General features: G+C 46.5%; 1 protein-coding gene across 1 annotated transcript in view; it reads right to left on the reverse strand.

Moving 5' to 3' along the window:
* The window catches only part of LOC115117117 (A disintegrin and metalloproteinase with thrombospondin motifs 14), a 154,587-nt gene that overhangs the window by 68,100 nt on the left and 65,980 nt on the right, over positions 1-20,507 (reverse strand). The window contains 1 exon segment of the mRNA XM_065022879.1: positions 17,641-17,837. Within this exon segment, the coding sequence (XP_064878951.1) occupies positions 17,641-17,837 (197 nt within the window).

Raw genomic sequence — 20,507 nt, forward strand, 5'->3', positions numbered from 1 at the left:
ACTGTAGAATCTGACATAGAACCCACAGGACAAACACTCCAACTGAACAATAACCTGTAATGGATGCTGAATAAACCTGTAGGACAAACACTCCAACTGGAGAATAACCTGTAGGGTAATCCAACTGGAGAATAACGTAACTGTAGAATAACTGTAGGGTCCATAGAAATAACCCACAGGACAAAACGTAGGGTCCAACTGTAGAATAACTGAGGGCCCAACTGGAGAATAAACAGGGTCCAACTGAACAATAACCTGTAATAATCCAACTGACAATAGAACCTGAGAATAAACAGGGTCCACTGAACAATAACCTGTAATAATCTGACATAGAACCTGTAGAACAAACAGGGTCCAACTGAACAATAACCTGTAATAATCTGACATAGGGTCCAACAGGACAAAACTCCAACTGGAGAATAACCTGTAGGGTAACTGGAGAATAACAGGGTCCAACACTCCCACTGAGAATAACGTAGGGTCCAACTGAGAATAACGAGGGTCCAACTGGAGAATAACCCAACAGGACAAAACCAACTGAAGAATAACCTGTAGGGTCCAACTGGAGAATAACGAACCAACTGGAGAATAACACTAGGGTCCAACTGGACAATAACCTGTAATAACTGACATAGAACCAACTGGAGAAAACGTAGGGTCCAACTGGAGAATAACCAACTGTAGAATAACCAATGGAGAATAACGTAGGGTCCAACTGTGGGTCCAACTGGAATAATAACGTGGGTCCAACTGGAGAAACGAGGGTCCAACTGGAGAATAACCTGTAGTGGGTCCAACTGGTCCAACTGGACGTAGTGGGGTCCAACTGGAGAATAACGTAGGGTCCAACTGTGAATAACGTAGGGTCCAACTGGAGAATAACGCAGGGTGCTGGAGAATAACGTGGGGTCCAACTGGAGAATAACTGCTAGGGTCCAACTGGGAATAACTGGGTCCAACTGGGAATGCTGGGTCCAACTGTGGGTAACTGGTAACTGGGATGCTGGGTCCAACTGGAGAATAATGGGGTCCAACTGTACAATAACGTGGCTGGTCCAACTGGGAATAACTGCTAGGGTCCAACTGTAGGTGGCTGGTAGGGAACTGCTGAATCCACAGTGGGTCCAACTGGAATGGGATGCTAGGGTCCAACAGGGGAATAATGGGATGCTGCCCAACTGGAGAATGGGTGGGTCCAACTGTGCTGTAGAATAACGTGGGTCCAACTGGAGAATAACGTCCAACTGGGTAACGTGGGTCCAACTGGGAATAACTGGTCCAACTGGGTGAATAACGTAGGGTCCAACTGTCCAGAATAACGGTAGGGATCCTGTCCAACTGGAGAATAACGTAGGGATCCAACTGTGGGTAACTGGTAATGGGGTCCAACTATCCACAGTAACGTGGGTCCAACTGGGAATAATGCTGGTCCAACTGGGAATAACGTGGGTCCAACTGGGAATAACTGCTAGGGTCCAACTGGGTGGAATAACGTAATGGGGTGCCAACTGGAGAATAACGTAGGGAACTGAATCCACGTGGGGCTCCAACTGGGAATGATGTAGAACTGGAGAATAACGTGGGTCCAACTGGAGAATAACGTAGGGTCCAACTGGGTGAATAACGTAGGGTCCAACTGTCCAAGTAACGTGGGGCCCAACTGGAGAATAACTGTGTCCAACTGGAGAATAACGTAATGGGTCCAACTGTAGAATAACGTAGGGTCCAACTGGAGAATAACGTAGGGTCCAACTGGAGAATAACTAGGGCCCAACTGGGAATAACGGGCCTAGGGTCCAACTGGAGAATAACGTGGGTCCAACTGTAGAATAACGTAGGGTCCAACTGGAGAATAACGTAGGGTCCAACTGTAGAATAACGAGGTTGTCCAACTGGAGAATAACGTGGGTCCAACTGGAGAAAACACTGGGGCCCAAATGAGAACCACTGCTAGGGTCCAACTGTAGAATAACTAGGTCCAACTGGAAATAACGTAGGGTCCAACTGGAGAATAACGAGGGTCCAACTGTAGAATAAACGTCAGGGTCCAACTGGAGAATAACGTAGGGTCCAACTGTGAATAACGTAGGGCCCAACTGGAGAATAAACGTGGGTCCAACTGGAATAACATAGGGTCCAACAGGAGAATAACTGCCTTGTTCAGGGCCCAACTGGAGAATAACGGGGGTCCAACTGTAGAATAACGTAGGGTCCAACTGGAGAATAACGTAGGGTCCAACTGGAGAATAACGTAGGGTCCAACTGTAGAATAACGTAGGTCCAACTGGAGAATAACGTAGGGTCCAACTGTAGAATAACGTAGGGTCCAACTGGAGAATAACGTAGGGTCCAACTGTAGAATAACGTAGGGTCCAACTGTAGAATAACGTAGGGTCCAACTGTAGAATAATGTAGGTCCAACTGGAGAATAACGTAGGGTCCAACTGGAGAATAACGTAGGGTCCAACTGTAGAATAACGTAGGGTCCAACTGGAGAATAACGTAGGGTCCAACTGTAGAATAACGTAGGGCCCAACTGGAGAATAACGTAGGGTCCAACTGTAGAATAACATAGGGTCCAACAGGAGAATAACGTAGGGCCCAACTGGAGAATAACATAGGGTCCAACTGTAGAATAACGTAGGGTCCAACTGGAGAATAACGTAGGGTCCAACTGTAGAATAACGTAGGGTCCAACTGGAGAATAACGTAGGGTCCAACTGGAGAATAACGTAGGGTTCAACTGGAGAATAACGTAGGGTCCAACTGGAGAATAACGTAGGGTCCAACTGTAGAATAACGTAGGTCCAACTGGAGAATAACGTAGGTCCAACTGGAGAATAACGTAGGGTCCAACTGTAGAATAACGTAGGGTCCAACTGGAGAATAACGTAGGGTCCAACTGTAGAATAACGTAGGGTCCAACTGGAGAATAACGTAGGGTCCAACTGTAGAATAACGTAGGGCCCAACTGGAGAATAACGTAGGGTCCAACTGGAGAATAACGTAGGGTCCAACTGTAGAATAACGTAGGGTCCAACTGGAGAATAACGTAGGGTCCAACTGGAGAATAACGTAGGGTCCAACTGGAGAATAACGTAGGGTCCAACTGGAGAATAACGTAGGGTCCAACTGGAGAATAACGTAGGGTCCAACTGTAGAATAACGTAGGTTCCAACTGGAGAATAACGTAGGGTCCAACTGTAGAATAACGTAGGGTCCAACTGGAGAATAACGTAGGGTCCAACTGGAGAATAACGTAGGGCCCAACTGGAGAATAACGTAGGGTCCAACTGGAGAATAACGTAGGGTCCAACTGTAGAATAACGTAGGGTCCAACTGGAGAATAACGTAGGCCGAAATTCAGTGAACATAAAATGATGTTTTTATTCAACTCGTCTCTTATGTTCATTCAACAAAAATGATTATTTGCGCATCTTAACTTAATTTTTTTTAAACAAACAGTGCTTTTAATATTTTCAACTGACATATTTGACACGGTCTCTGTTCATTAATACAGTCATTGTAATTCAACATGTTCTTCTCTGGGATTTGAACTCACAATCTCCTGGTTCACAGCATTCCAATCTTCCTGCGTCTCCACCATGTCTGTGTCAATGTCTGGTTTCCACCTGTATTGCTAGACTTTTCACTTCTAAAATCTCACCTCTGTTAATTAAAAGTACCTCTCCAGAACAACTATTTTATTCATTATAGTGATTAAGGAATAACATTAGAACAGAGTAATATGCCCCACCAACATTAGACAACAACACAGAACACCCTTCAATTGCTGAAATAAGTAAATCAATGACGAGAGGATAGTCAGATTAATTGACAACAGACAGACATGGTGGTTTAGCAGGAAGATTGGAACGATGTAAACCAAGAGGTTGTGAGTTCAAATCCCAGGTGAGGACATTTATATAAATGAACATGCACTATATCAACGTGTATCAAATCTATACATTGAAAACATTGTATGTTAAATGCACTGTTACCAGATGCACTTTTTTTTAGTTAAGATGCCCAAATAATAATTTATAGTTTAATGAACATATGATCCAAGTTGAGCAAACAGACCATTTTAATTTGACCCCCCCCCACCAATCCTCATCAAACCATCCACTACGTGTCAACACTCCCTCCAGGGTCCTATATAGTCAATCAACAGCTTCCATTTGTGGTTTGCTGAATGCGGGTTTGAGGAAAAGAACCAGGGATGGGTGGAGGGATTTGGAATCTTGCTTCTGTTTCCATAGCTACATACAGAAGTCTTAGAACAGGAACAGTCCCGCTTGGTTCTGTTTCCATAGGTACATATAGAAGTCTTAGAACAGGAACAGTCCCGCTTGGTTATGGATCCATAGCTACATATAGAAGTCTTAGAACAGGAACAGTCCCGCCTGGTTCTGTTTCCATAGCTACATACAGAAGTCTTAGAACAGGAACAGTCCCGCTTGGTTATGGATCCATAGCTACCTATAGAAGTCTTAGAACAGGAACAGTCCCGCTTGGTTATGGATCCATAGCTACATATAGAAGTCTTAGAACAGGAACAGTCCCGCTTGGTTATGGATCCATAGCTACCTATAGAAGTCTTAGAACAGGAACAGTCCCGCTTGGTTATGGATCCATAGCTACCTATAGAAGTCTTAGAACAGGAACAGTCCCGCTTGGTTATGGATCCTGATTATCAACATGCCGAGTCAGCTGACTGGAGACCAGTAGGGACCAGGAGACACAGGGTTCATTGAGTTACACGTCAGAAAAACAACCTTTCTAATTATTATTTTTCTTCTCACAGGTGACTCTTTAACCTGTTGTCCTAGAAAATATATATGCTATGAAAACATATATGTAAGCTATACAACACAATCAGTCTTCTATGGTTGGTTTGTTTTGAACTTTGTATGTCTGCCCAAACATGAACTTGATGTACTGGCTGCGGTTACTAGACAGTTTTTGTGAATATGTCTCGGCGCTTTACTGCATCGTTTTCCTTTTTCTTCAAGTGTGTCTTAAACTAAAATGTATGGATGAAATAGGCTGCCGTTGGGCCTCCCGAGTGGGGCAGCCTTCCCTAGGTACTGCATCAAAGTGTTGCGGCGTCACTACAGTCTGGGATCAAACCCAGGCTGTGTCACAATCGGCTGTGACCGGGAGTCCCATAGGGCGGCGCCCAATAAGCCCAGCGTTGTCATAGTTAGGGGATGGTTTGGCCCGGGGGGGCTTTACTTGGCTCATTGTGCTCTAGTGAATCCTTGTGGCGGGCCAAGCGCCTGCAGGCTGACCTCGGTCATCAGTTGAATGGTGTAGCTGGCTTCTGGGTTAAGCGGCTGGTGTTAAGAAAGGCAGCGTTGGGCGGGTCATGTTTCGGAGGACGCATGATTTGACCTTTGCCTCTCCTGAGCCCGTTGTGGAGTTGCAGCGATGAGACAAGAACGTATATTTCATAATAATAAAATAATAATAAAATAATAATAATGACATTATATAGGATATTGAACCAGATATGTCTCAACAACACTAGACCAGATATATCTCATCAACACTAGACCAGATATATCTCATCAACACGAGACCAGATATATCTCATCAACACTAGACCAGATATGTCTCAATAACACTAGACCAGATATATCTCATCAACACTAGACCAGATATATCTCATCAACACTAGACCAGATATGTCTCAACAACACTAGACCAGATATGTCTCAACAACACTAGACCAGATATATCTCAACAACACTAGACCAGATATATCTCAACAACACTAGACCAGATATATCTCATCAACACTAGACCAGATATGTCTCAACAACACTAGACCAGATATATCTCAACAACACTAGACCAGATATATCTCATCAACACTAGACCAGATATGTCTCAACAACACTAGACCAGATATATCTCATCAACACTAGACCAGAAAGGTTTCAACAACACTAGACCAGATATATCTCAACAACACTAGACCAGATATATCTCAACAACACTAGACCAGATATATCTCATCAACACTAGACCAGATATGTCTCAACAACACTAGACCAGATATATCTCAACAACACTAGACCAGATATATCTCATCAACACTAGACCAGATATGTCTCAACAACACTAGACCAGATATATCTCATCAACACTAGACCAGATATAACTCAACAACACTAGACCAGATATATCTCAATAACACTAGACCAGATATGTCTCAACAACACTAGACCAGAAAGGTTTCAACAACACTAGACCAGATATGTCTCAACAACACTAGACCAGATATGTCTCAACAACACTAGACCAGATATATCTCAACAACACTAGACCAGATATATCTCAACAACACTAGACCAGATATATCTCAACAACACTAGACCAGATATATCTCAACAACACTAGACCAGAAAGGTTTCAACAACACTAGACCAGATATGTCTCAACAACACTAGACCAGATATGTTTCAACAACACGAGACCAGATATGTTTCAACAACACTAGACCAGAAAGGTTTCAACAACACTAGACCATGGTGAGTTAGGTCAAATGGTCTCCACCCAGCAGAGCGAAGGTCGGCCATATTGATTTATTTGTTTTAGTGACAGTCTCTCTCCTGTTTACCAGAATACTGGAGGTCTGAGCTGATGCACTTTGTTTTCGAGTGATGCTTTAAACACAGCCGAGGAAGGCCCTGGGATGGCCTGCCTGTCTATGATGTCATTATCCCAGTAAGTCATAAACAGTCACAGTGATAAAGGCGGGCGCTGCACATGCCGCCTCTCAGGTCACTAAGTACGGTGATGCTCCTTACACATTACAGAACCGAAATAAGGAAGCATTTTTGTTTTGCTTGTCTCTCTGTAACTAATGACGTGGATGTAAATAAACCCAGCTGGCGGACAGTCTACGCCAAGTTCTTCAAAACAAGACGTGATGTTCACCCTCTCCCCAAGGACACATCACCCATCTATCAGCCTTCTATCTGTGCACATATCGCTGAATTAAGAGGGAAGAGATGTCTAACACACTAGATAAATGATAAGCTAAATGTCAATAGGCAGGACAGCACACACTGTTTAAAACACCACAGTACAAACATATACAGGGCTGCGTAACTGACGCAAGACTGGAACTTGGCAGCGATCCAACATTTACACAGCAAAGGAACGTAGACTAGGCTACACATCAACCAAATAGCCTTATTCATTCACTTCCAGAACAGTAAATCAGCTATTTAATGAAACAGTGTATAAGTAAAGTAAAAGGCAGATGACCCCAGATTCCCCTTGCCTTTGTGTGATGTAACGTACTCAGATCTCCATACTGAGTTGAATGCTGACCTGTATAAATGTCAGGTTGATGCTGGACGTTAAACTGAGCAGCTGCTGGTTGAACAATGAGGACAAACATCAGAAATAGCCACGGCCTTTTCCAGCCATAGTGGAACATACTCTAAACATCATAAATGTTATTCGTATGATGTAGTTTCAATAAACTTGCGTCAGACTACTGTAGTACCTACTGAATATACATACTACTGATGCAGTTTAAATCTCCTGCATACAGTCTTTAAATATATCCAGTCTTTTTCATTTGATTTATTTGATTTTTTAAACTTTACTAGTGAAGGGAGGTACCAAACCAAGTGACACCCTATTCCCTATATAGTGTACTACTTCTCACCAGGGTCAATTGGTCAAAAGTAGTGCATTATAAAGCTAATAGGTCAAATAGGGTTCCATTTGGAATGCATCCCAAGCAGCCAATGGCTGCTCTGCCTCTGCTCAGCCGAGCTCACTACACACAGAGCCTCATTCAGAATTGGATTGTTTCTGTCCAGCTGGCTCACAGCAATGAGCACAGCAGCTGTAAGATAGCTGGAGGGACATACAGTACCAGTCAAAAGATTAAGAACACCTACTCATTTAAAGGTTTTTCTTTATTTTTACTATTTTATACATTGTAGAATAATAGTGAATACATCAAAACTATGAAATAACACATACGGAATCATGTAGTAACCAAAAAAGTGTTAAACTCATGAAAATATATGATGAGTCCAAATTCGAGATTTTTGGTTCCAACCGATGTGTCTTTGTGAGACGCAGATAAGGTGAATGGATGATCTCCGCATGTGTTGTTCCCACCGTGAAGCATAGAGGAGGAGGTGTGATGGTGTCGGGGTGCTTTGCAGGTGACACTATCAGTGATTTATTTAGAATTCAAGGCACACTTAACCAGCATGGCTACCACAGCATTCTGCAGCGATACGCCATCCCATCTGGCTTGCACTTAGTGGGACTATCATTTGTTTTTCAATTACCCAACACCTCCAGGCTGTGTAAGGGCTATTTGACCAAGAAGGAGAGTGATGGAGTGCTGCATCAGATGACCTGGCCTCCACAAACACCCGACCACAACCCAATTGAGACGGTTTGGGATGAGTTGGGCCGCAGAGTGAAGGAAATTCAGCCAGCAAGTGCTCAGCATATGTATGAACCCCTTCAAGACTGTTGGAAAAGCATTCCAGGTGAAGCTGGTTGAGAGAATGCCAAGAGTATGCAAAGCTGTCATCAAGGCAAAGGGTGGCTACTTTGAAGAATTTCAAATCTAAAATAGATTTTGATTTGTTTAACACTTTTTTGGTTACTACATTATTCCATGTGTTATTTCATAGTTCTGATGTCGTCACTATTATTCTACAATATAGAAAATTGTAAAAAAATAAAATAAAGAGAAGCCCTTGAATGAGTAAGTGTCCAAACTTTTGAATGGTACTGTATATCTCTCCCTACCTGTCTGTCTTGTGTACAGGATAACATCAACATGGACAAAACCCTCGTGGGTTTTCTTTAACAACACAGCCATTGTGCTCAGGCAGGCACCTCACAGGCAGGCACCTCACAGGCTCTGCAGGCTCCTAGCATGGCTTGTTCCTGGTAGGCACCTCACAGGCTCTGCAGGCTCCTAGCATGGCTTGGTCCAGGTAGGCACCTCACAGGCTCTGCAGGCTCCTAGCATGGCTTGGTCCAGACAGCCACCTCCCAGGCTCTGCAGGCTCCTAGCATGGCTTGTTCCTGGTAGCCACCTCCCAGGCTCTGCAGGCTCCTAGCATGGCTTGGTCCAGACAGGCACCTCACAGGCTCTGCAGGCTCCTAGCATGGCTTGGTCCTGGCAGGCACCTCGCAGGCTCTGCAGGCTCCTAGCATGGCTTGTTCCTGGTAGGCACCTCACAGGCTCTGCAGGCTCCTAGCATGGCTTGGTCCTGGCAGGCACCTCACAGGCTCTGCAGGCTCCTAGCATGGCTTGGTCCTGGCAGGCACCTCACAGGCTCTGCAGGCTCCTAGCATGGCTTGGTCCAGACAGGCACCTCACAGGCTCTGCAGGCTCCTAGCATGGCTTGTTCCTGGTAGGCACCTCGCAGGCTCTGCAGGCTCCTAGCATGGCTTGTTCCTGGTAGGCACCTCGCAGGCTCTGCAGGCTCCTAGCATGGCTTGGTCCAGGCAGGATGTGCTTTAATCAGTTCCTTGGCCCGGGAGATTTTCTCCAAGTGGTACTGTACCAGCTCCACATTCTGTACTGGTGGCTGGGAAGGATTGGTGGGATTTGGGTGGGTAGAGCTATTTCAGACACAGCAAGCCACTGGCTTAACCAGAAGAGCTACAGTGTTTACCTTGTTTGTAGAAACTCAGCCAAGGGAGTGGGCTCACTCACAATTTTGCCTAAGAACACAGCCATAAATAAAGAATGGTACCAACACATCCTCCGAGAGCAACTTCTCCCAACCATCCAGGAACAGTTTGGTGACGAACAATGCCTTTTCCAGCATGATGGAGCACCTTGCGATAAGGCAAAAGTGATAACTAAGTGGCTCTGGGAACAAAACACCGATATTTTGGGTCCATGGCCAGGAAACTCCCCAGACCTTAATCCCATTGAGAACTTGTGGTCAATCCTCAAGAGGCAGGTGGACAAACAAAAACCCACTAATTCCGACAAACTCCAAGCATTGATTATGTAAGAATGGGCTGTCATCAGTCAGGATGTGGCCCAGAAGTTAATTGACAGCATGCCAGGGCGGAGTGCAGAGGTCTTGAAAAAGAAGGTTCAACACTGCAAATATTGACTCTTTGCATCAACTTCATGTAATTGTCAATAAAAGCCTTTGACACTTATAAAATGCTTGTAATTATACTTCAGTATTCCATAGTAACATCTGACAAAAATATCTAAAGTCACTGAAGCAGCAAACTTTGTGGAAATTAATATTTGTGTCATTCTCAAAACTTTTGTCCACGACTGTACAGTGAAATGCTTACTTGTAAGCTCTTTCCCAACAATGCAGTATTCAGTATCAAGGTGTAGGCATAGCTATCTATCATTGGTTTTGGATTCCGTGATTCCGTGACTATAATCGGAAGCACAGTGGATTTAGGTTTCGGCTACCCAGCAGCTACCCAGCAGTTACCCAGCAGCTACCCAGCAGGTTTCAGCTACCCAGCAGCTACCCAGCAGGTTTCAGCTACCCAGCAGCTACACAGCAGCTACCCAGCAGGTTTCAGCTACCCAGCAGCTACCCAGCAGGTTTCAGCTACCCAGCAGCTACCCAGCAGCTACCCAGCAGGTTTCAGCTACCCAGCAGCTACCCAGCAGCTACCCAGCAGGTTTCAGCTACCCAGCAGCTACCCAGCAGCTACCCAGCAGGTTTCAGCAACCCAGCAGGTTTCAGCTACCCAGCAGCTACCCAGCAGCTACCCAGCAGCTACCCAGCAGCTACCCAGGGAAGTTATATCTTGTTTTCTTTTTTTAACCCCTTTTTTCTCCCCAATTGGTAGTTACAGCCTTGTCTAATCGCTGCAACTCCCGTACGGACTCGGGAGAGGCAAAGGTCTAGAGCCATGCTCTCGAGAGCCATGCACCCTCCAAAACACAACCCATCCAACCCGGCAGTCAGCCGCACCAATGTGTCGGAGGAAACACCTTATACACTGCGCCCGGCCCGCCACAGGAGTCACTAGTGCGCGATGAGACAAGGATTTCCATGCCGGCCAAATCCTCCCTAACCTGGACGACGCTGGGCCAATTGTGCGCCGCCCCATGGGCCTCCCAGTCGCGGCCGACTGCGACAGAGCCTGGACTCGAACCCAGAATCTCTGGTGGCACAGAGATTAGACCACTGCGCTACCCGGGAGGCCTGGAAGTTGTTTTGTCAAAAGTAAAATATGTAGGCTATGGAATCATCAACAGATGGAGCACAGAGCAGCAGGCCTCTTCAACAGACAGTAGGCTATGGAATCATCAACAGATGGACCACAGAGCAGCAGGCCTCCTCAACAGACAGTAGGCTATGGAATCATCAACAGATGGACCACAGAGCAGCAGGCCTCCTCAACAGACAGTAGGCTATGGAATCATCAACAGATGGACCACAGAGCAGCAGGCCTCCTCAACAGACAGTAGGCTATGGAATCATCAACAGATGGAGCACAGAGCAGCAGGCCTCTTCAACAGACAGTAGGCTATGGAATCATCAACAGATGGACCACAGAGCAGCAGGCCTCCTCAACAGACAGTAGGCTATGGAATCATCAACAGATGGACCACAGAGCAGCAGGCCTCCTCAACAGACAGTAGGCTATGGAATCATCAACAGATGGACCACAGAGCAGCAGGCCTCCTCAACAGACAGTAGGCTATGGAATCATCAACAGATGGACCACAGAGCAGCAGGCCTCTTCAACAGACAGTAGGCTATGGAATCATCAACAGATGGACAACAGAGCAGCAGGCCTCCTCAACAGACAGTAGGCTATGGAATCATCAACAGACGGACCACAGAGCAGCAGGCCTCCTCAACAGACAGTAGGCTGTGGAATCATCAACAGACGGACCACAGAGCAGCAGGCCTCCTCAACAGACAGTAGGCTATGGAATCATCAACAGATGGTGGACCACAGAGCAGCAGGCCTCCTCAACCAACAGTAGGCTATGGAATCATCAACAGATGGACCACAGAGCAGCAGGCCTCCTCAACAGACAGTAGGCTATGGAATCATCAACAGATGGTGGACCACAGAGCAGCAGGCCTCCTCAACAGACAGTAGGCTGTGGAATCATCAACAGATGGTGGACCGCAGAGCAGCAGGCCTCCTCAACAGACAGTAGGCTGTGGAATCATCAACAGATGGACCACAGAGCAGCAGGCCTCCTCAACAGACAGTAGGCTATGGAATCATCAACAGATGGTGGACCACAGAGCAGCAGGCCTCCTCAACCAACAGTAGGCTATGGAATCATCAACAGATGGACCACAGAGCAGCAGGCCTCCTCAACAGACAGTAGGCTATGGAATCATCAACAGATGGTGGACCACAGAGCAGCAGGCCTCCTCAACAGACAGTAGGCTGTGGAATCATCAACAGATGGTGGACCACAGAGCAGCAGGCCTCCTCAACAGACAGTAGGCTATGGAATCATCAACAGATGGTGGACCACAGAGCAGCAGGCCTCCTCAACAGACAGTAGGCTGTGGAATCATCAACAGATGGTGGACCACAGAGCAGCAGGCCTCCTCAACAGACAGTAGGCTATGGAATCATCAACAGATGGTGGACCACAGAGCAGCAGGCCTCCTCAACAGACAGTAGGCTATGGAATCATCAACAGATGGTGGACCACAGAGCAGCAGGCCTCCTCAACAGACAGTAGGCTGTGGAATCATCAACAGATGGTGGACCACAGAGCAGCAGGCCTCCTCAACCAACAGTAGGCTGTGGAATCATCAACAGACGGACCACAGAGCAGCAGGCCTCCTCAACAGACAGTAGGCTATGGAATCATCAACAGATGGTGGACCACAGAGCAGCAGGCCTCCTCAATCAACAGTAGGCTATGGAATCATCAACAGATGGACCACAGAGCAGCAGGCCTCCTCAACAGACAGTAGGCTATGGAATCATCAACAGATGGTGGACCACAGAGCAGCAGGCCTCCTCAACAGACAGTAGGCTGTGGAATCATCAACAGATGGTGGACCGCAGAGCAGCAGGCCTCCTCAACAGACAGTAGGCTGTGGAATCATCAACAGATGGACCACAGAGCAGCAGGCCTCCTCAACAGACAGTAGGCTATGGAATCATCAACAGATGGTGGACCACAGAGCAGCAGGCCTCCTCAACCAACAGTAGGCTATGGAATCATCAACAGATGGACCACAGAGCAGCAGGCCTCCTCAACAGACAGTAGGCTATGGAATCATCAACAGATGGTGGACCACAGAGCAGCAGGCCTCCTCAACAGACAGTAGGCTGTGGAATCATCAACAGATGGTGGACCACAGAGCAGCAGGCCTCCTCAACAGACAGTAGGCTATGGAATCATCAACAGATGGTGGACCACAGAGCAGCAGGCCTCCTTAACAGACAGTAGGCTGTGGAATCATCAACAGATGGTGGACCACAGAGCAGCAGGCCTCCTCAACAGACAGTAGGCTATGGAATCATCAACAGATGGTGGACCACAGAGCAGCAGGCCTCCTCAACAGACAGTAGGCTATGGAATCATCAACAGATGGTGGACCACAGAGCAGCAGGCCTCCTCAACAGACAGTAGGCTGTGGAATCATCAACAGATGGTGGACCACAGAGCAGCAGGCCTCCTCAACCAACAGTAGGCTATGGAATCATCAACAGATGGACCACAGAGCAGCAGGCCTCCTCAACAGACAGTAGGCTATGGAATCATCAACAGATGGTGGACCACAGAGCAGCAGGCCTCCTCAACAGACAGTAGGCTGTGGAATCATCAACAGATGGTGGACCACAGAGCAGCAGGCCTCCTCAACAGACAGTAGGCTGTGGAATCATCAACAGACGGACCGCAGAGGAGCAGGCCTCCTCAACAGACAGTAGGCTGTGGAATCATCAACAGATGGTGGACCACAGAGCAGCAGGCCTCCTCAACCAACAGTAGGCTATGGAATCATCAACAGATGGTGGACCACAGAGCAGCAGGCCTCCTCAACCAACAGTAGGCTATGGAATCATCAACAGATGGACCACAGAGCAGCAGGCCTCCTCAACAGACATTCACTGTTGCCTGAAGTTGTTTAATATGCTGTGTTAGTGTCAGCCTGGCCTGGCAGAGCAGACCAGCAGGCCTCCTCAACAGACATTCACTGTTGCCTGAAGTTGTTTAATATGCTGTGTTAGTGTCAGCCTGGCCTGGCAGAGCAGACCAGCAGGCCTCCTCAACAGACATTCACTGTTGCCTGAAGTTGTTTAATATGCTGTGTTAGTGTCAGCCTGGCCTGGCAGAGCAGACCAGCAGCAGATCCTCTAGTCGGGTGGATGTGTGTTCTGATTGGCTGCCATGCAAAGCAGAAGTCCAGCCCCATCCCGCCACAGCCCTCCCTCCCACCCCCGCCCTCTCCACTCCCAGTCAACTCACAGTGCCTGCCTCCCAAATGGAAACCCTATTCCCTATATAGTGCACAACGTTTAACAAGCAGTCCTAGGGAATAGGGTGCCATTTAAGAACAGTGACAGGTCTAGTGCAGCTAATCAGACCACCCTGCTGGACCCAAATGGTAACTGTTACAGAGTGAAACCAGCACCCTGTGAAAATCTGACTTGGTGGATTAGGGTTGTGGAATCAGATTAAGGTGGTAGGAGCTGCCTGAGACTGTAATGAACAAACTGAGAGGTTTTTCTCTTTCATTAGTAATCCATCAACATTCAGAGAGAGAGAGAGAGAGAGAGGCGCGAGGGATACGTAATGTTTCAACGTCCACTATGTGAGAGGAGGAGACTAGTACAGTAACAACTAGGCCCTGAGGGAGAATCTATACACGCTGGGGGTGGGGGGGCAGTCTGGCCAGCAAGTCAGCAACAAAGCTGTTACTACTCTATCATGTCTATACACACTGGGGGGAGGGGGGAATCAGTCTGGCCAGCGAGTCAGCAACAAAGCTGTTACTACTCTATCATGTCTATACACACTGGGGGAGGGGGAATCAGTCTGGCCAGCGAGCCAGCAACAAATCTGTTACTACTCTATCATGTCTATACACACTGGGGGGAGGAGATCAGTCTGGCCAGCAACAAATCTGTTACTACTCTATCATGAATATACACACTGGGGGAGGAGATCAGTCTGGCCAGCAACAAAGCTGTTACTACTCTATCATGTCTATACACACTGGGGGAGGGGGGCTGTTACTACTCTATCATGTCTATACACACTGGGGGGGCTGTTACTACTCTATCATGTCTATATACATGAGGGGGGGATCAGTCTGGCCAGCAGCCAGAGCCAGCAACAAAGCTGTTACTACTCTATCATGTCTATACACACTGGGGGGAGGGGGGCTGTTACTACTCTATCATGTCTATACACACTGGGGGAGGGGGGGCTGTTACTACTCTATCATGTCTATACACACTGGGGGGGGGGGCTGTTACTACTCTATCATGTCTATATACATGAGGGGGGATCAGTCTGGCCAGCGAGCCAGCAACAAAGCTGTTACTACTCTATCATGTCTATACACACTGGGGGAGGGGGGCTGTTACTACTCTATCATGTCTATACACACTGGGGGGGCTGTTACTACTCTATCATGTCTATATACATGAGGGGGGGGATCAGTCTGGCCAGCGAGCCAGCAACAAAGCTGTTACTACTCTATCATGGCAAGTCAGTCCCACGAGAGAGCACAGTTTTCCAACTTCCACAAACAGTCATCTTATACTGCAGGCAAAGGTCAACTGGTTTGGTCAATTACATTCCAATAGCTTTTTGGAATTTCAGTTTACATAAGTGAATTTAAATGGAATTGACCCCCCAACCCTGGTCTGAATGGTGAATAGTACAGTAAGCTGTTCACAGGAAAGTTAAAGCACTCACACACAGCTAAACAGTGCATAGGGGACAAACAGTTAGGAAAGATTTAAAGGTCCCGAACACTCATTCTGATTCCCATGGAAAATTGCCTTTTGAGTGACAAAAACATCACCCACAATATTTTTCACCAATAAAACATTTCAACATTTGAAGTTAGGAAGTCTGAAAGGACAGATTGAGTAGGCACGGAGATAGTTGACTGAGTGGGCGGGGACCTAGCAGGCTGAGTGGGCGGGGACCTAGTAGGCTGAGTGGGCGGGGACCTAGCAGGCTGAGTGGGCGGGGACCTAGTAGGCTGAGTGGGCGGGGACCTAGTAGGCTGAGTGGGCGGGGACCTAGCAGGCTGAGTGGGCGGGGACCTAGAAGTCTGAAAGGACAGATTGAGTAGAGATGATCCCTTATTGCTGTTACTTCACATCAGTGTAGATGAAGGGGAGGAGACGGGTTAAAGAATTGTTTTGAAGCCTTGAGACATTTGAGACATTAAATGTGTATGTGTGCCATTCAGAGGGTGAATGGGCAAGACAAAAGATTGAAGTGCCTTTGAATGGGGTATGGTAGTAGGTGCCAGGCGCACCGGTTTGAACTGCAACACTAGTGGCGGTTTTCCAACTCAGTATTAGGAAGGTGTTCCTAATGTTTGGAATACTCAGGGTATATTAACTCTCAGACAATGTTCATAATTCATGACTATCAATGATGTCAAGAAGTTTGTATGAATCTCCTGTTTGAAATGTCTCTCGACGTAATGACATGACAACTGTGTTGTTGTTGTTTTGCCAACCCTTCTCCTTGCTTTTGTTCCACGCTGACTAAAGACCTAGCTAGCCAGCAACTTCTCTAGCAAACACCAGACACAGATGAAAGCAGAAACCTATAAGTACATTTGCCTTAGAATAGATGAATAGGGGAAACCTCTAATTATATTTGTTGACACGCTGCAGTCAACCGTTGACTAGCTAACTAGCTATGTAAACCATAGCCCTCTGCAAACACGCCTTCTGCCATGTTGGTTACAAGGACGAAATCTTACTTAAAAAAGGTACTTTTGAGATATTAATATAAGTGGATGTCATAAGGTGAACGCACCAATTTGTAAGTCGCTCTGGATAAGAGCGTCTGCTAAATTACTTAAATGTAAAATGTAAATGTAAGTATTTTAAATGTAGATGGAATTAGTGTGAAAAAATAATTGTATTTCAAAATCTAAACATATTTCATATTTGAGAGAACAATATAAGGAGTGTAACGACACTGAGATGGTGTCTGTATCATGTACGGATCACAGACCTATGGCTGCGTTTACACAGGCAGCCCCAATTCTGATCTGTTCTTCACTATTTGGTCTTTTGACCAATCAGTTTAGCTCTGAAAAAAAGATCTGATGTGATGAAAAGATCTGATGTGATGAAAAGATCTGATGTGATTGATCAAAATACCAATTCATGGAGAAAAAAATATCAGAATTGGGCTGCCTGTGTAAACGCAGGCATAGGGTTTAAAAACGGCCTAAACTGGCCACTTTCATCATGATTTTCCCCAAAACTGTTGGTGATACAAATAGAAAAATCAGATCAAACATCCTTCCTCCCAAGGAAGTTACTACGTGAGCCTTGCCAGAACAATCTGACATACAGAAAATATTTTCGGCCTACACTGGCGTGGAATCGCCAATAGCATTCACAAAGTATTTATATGTGTGGCATATAAAGAGTAAAAAATGGACTTACTATGTTGATGAGTGTGAGAACATAGTTCTGTACGTGCTCCTTGCCATGGAAGCGCACCACAGAGTCGTCCACAGCCAGCAGCACCTCGATGTTGTAGTCGTCCTTCTTGGCGTGCCGCCTTTTGCGCTCAGACTCTGTCAGCTTGAGCTCCAAGAGGTCCAGAGCACCGGGGAGGTCAGCAATCCCAAAGTCTGTCACTGTGTGGAGGAGAAGAGACATGAGGAATTACAACAGGTAACATTTAGCATATTTAGCATATTCATGTAAACATGAACAGCATGTTCATAGCAACATTTAGCCTACAGCAGTATGTTTACATGAGGAATTACAACAAGTAACATAGCAACATTTAGCCTACAGCAGTATGTTTACATGAGGAATTACAACAAGTAACATAGCAACATGTAGCATATAGCAGCATGTTTACATGAGGAATTACAACAAGTAACATAGCAACATTTAGCCAACAGCAAGCAGCATGTTGACATGAGGAATTACAACAAGTAACATAGCAACAATTAGCCTACAGCAGCATGTTTACATGAGGAATTACAACAAGTAACATAGCAACATTTAGCCTACATCAGCATGTTTACATGAGGAATTACAACAAGTAACATAGCAACATTTAGCCTACAGCAGCATGTTTACATGAGGAATTACAACAAGTAACATAGCAACATTTAGCCTACAGCAAGCAGCATGTTTACATGAGGAATTACAACAAGTAACATAGCAACATTTAGCCTACAGCAAGCAGCATGTTTACATGAGGAATTACAACAAGTAACATAGCAACATTTAGCCTACAGCAGCAAGTTTACATGAGGAATTACAACAAGTAACATAGCAACATTTAGCCTACAGCAGCATGTTTACATGAGGATGAGGAGGTAGTATGGCCTCCTCTCCGATGGCTCCCAATTCCCTATTTAGTGCACTCCCAATTCCCTATTTAGTGCACTCCCAGTTCCCTATTTAGTGCACTCCCAATTCCCTATTTAGTGCACTCCCAATTCCCTATTTAGTGCACTCCCAATTCCATATTTAGTGCACTCCCAATTCCCTATTTAGTGCACTCCCAATTCCCTATTTAGTGCACTCCCAATTCCCTATTTAGTGCACTCCCAATTCCCTATTTAGTGCACTCCCAATTCCCTATTTTAGTGCACTCCCAGTTCCCTATTTAGTGCACTCCCAATTCCCTATTTAGTGCACTCCTCGTAGGTGCTTCATAACATTAAAAATGGAAAACGGTGCCATTAGGGACATAACCTACGAGTTTGCTGCTCAAGCGTTGGTCAAGCGTTGGTCAAGCGTTGGTCAAGCATTGCTCAAAAGTAGTGCAGTTACATAGGAAATGGGGAGAAATGTGGGACACAACCAAGCTTTGGAATCGTCTTGTGTCGTCTCAATGATGCAGACAGTCCAGACATGAACAGGAGAGACTGTACAAGGCTGATCTGAGACCTGTACAATGATGCAGACAGTCCAGACATGAACAGGAGAGACTGTACAAGGCTGATCTGAGACCTGTACAATGATGCAGACAGTCCAGACATGAACAGGAGAGACTGTACAAGGCTGATCTGAGACCTGTACAATGATGCAGACAGTCCAGACATGAACAGGAGAGACTGTACAAGGCTGATCTGAGACCTGTACAATGATGCAGACAGTCCAGACATGAACAGGAGAGACTGTATAAGGCTGAACTGAGACCTGTACAATACAACGACCCCTTGATCCCATCACCTGAACACTATCTCCAATCATACATCAACAACAGCATGACACGCCAACATCCTCTTCCTGCTCAACCCCCTCAACATCCTCTTCCTGCTCAACCCCCTCAACATCCTCTTCCTGCTCAACCCCCTCAACATCCTCTTCCTGCTCAACCCCCTCAACATCCTCTTCCTGCTCAACCCCCTCAACATCCTCTTCCTGCTCAACCCCTCAACATCCTCTTTTCTGCTCAACCCCCTCAACATCCTCTTCCTGCTCAACCCCTCAACATCCCTCTTCCTGCTCAACCCCCTCAACAGCCTCTTCCTGCTCAACTCCCCTCAACATCCTCTTCCTGCTCAACCCCCTCAACATCCTCTTCCTGCTCAACCCCCTCAACATCCTCTTCCTGCTCAACCCCCTCAACATCCTCTTCCTGCTCAACCCCCCTCAACATCCTCTTCCTGCTCAAACCCCTCAACATCCTCTTCCTGCTCAACCCCTCAACATCCCCTTCCTGCTCAACCCCCTCAACATCATCTTCCTGCTCAACATCCTCTTCCTGCTCAACATCCTCTTCCTGCTCAACATCATCTTCCTGCTCAACATCCTCTTCCTGCTCAACATCCTCTTCCTGCTCAACCCCCTCAACATCCTCTTCCTGCTCAACCCCCTCAACATCCTCTTCCTGCTCAAACCCCTCAACATCCTCTTCCTGCTCAACCCCCTCAACATCCCCTTCCTGCTCAACCCCCTCAACATCATCTTCCTGCTCAACATCCTCTTCCTGCTCAACATCCTCTTCCTGCTCAACATCATCTTCCTGCTCAACATCCTCTTCCTGCTCAACATCATTTTCCTGCTCAACCCCCCACAACAGCCTCTTCCTGCTCAACTCCCTCAACATCCTCTTCCTGCTCAACCCCCCCACCTGCACAAGGCATTCCCTGATCTTCCTGCTCAACCCCTCAATATCCTCTTCCTGCTCAACATCCTCTTCCTGCCCAACCCCCAAACACTCCAATCAACATCCTCTTCCTGCTCAACCCCCTCAACATCCTCTTCCTGCTCAACCCCTCAACAGCCTCTTCCTGCTCAACCCCCTCAACATCCTCTTCCTGCTCAACCCCCTCAACATC

This window comes from Oncorhynchus nerka, linkage group LG10, assembly GCF_034236695.1.
Source record: "Oncorhynchus nerka isolate Pitt River linkage group LG10, Oner_Uvic_2.0, whole genome shotgun sequence".
In the NCBI taxonomy this organism is placed as follows: domain Eukaryota; kingdom Metazoa; phylum Chordata; class Actinopteri; order Salmoniformes; family Salmonidae; genus Oncorhynchus; species Oncorhynchus nerka.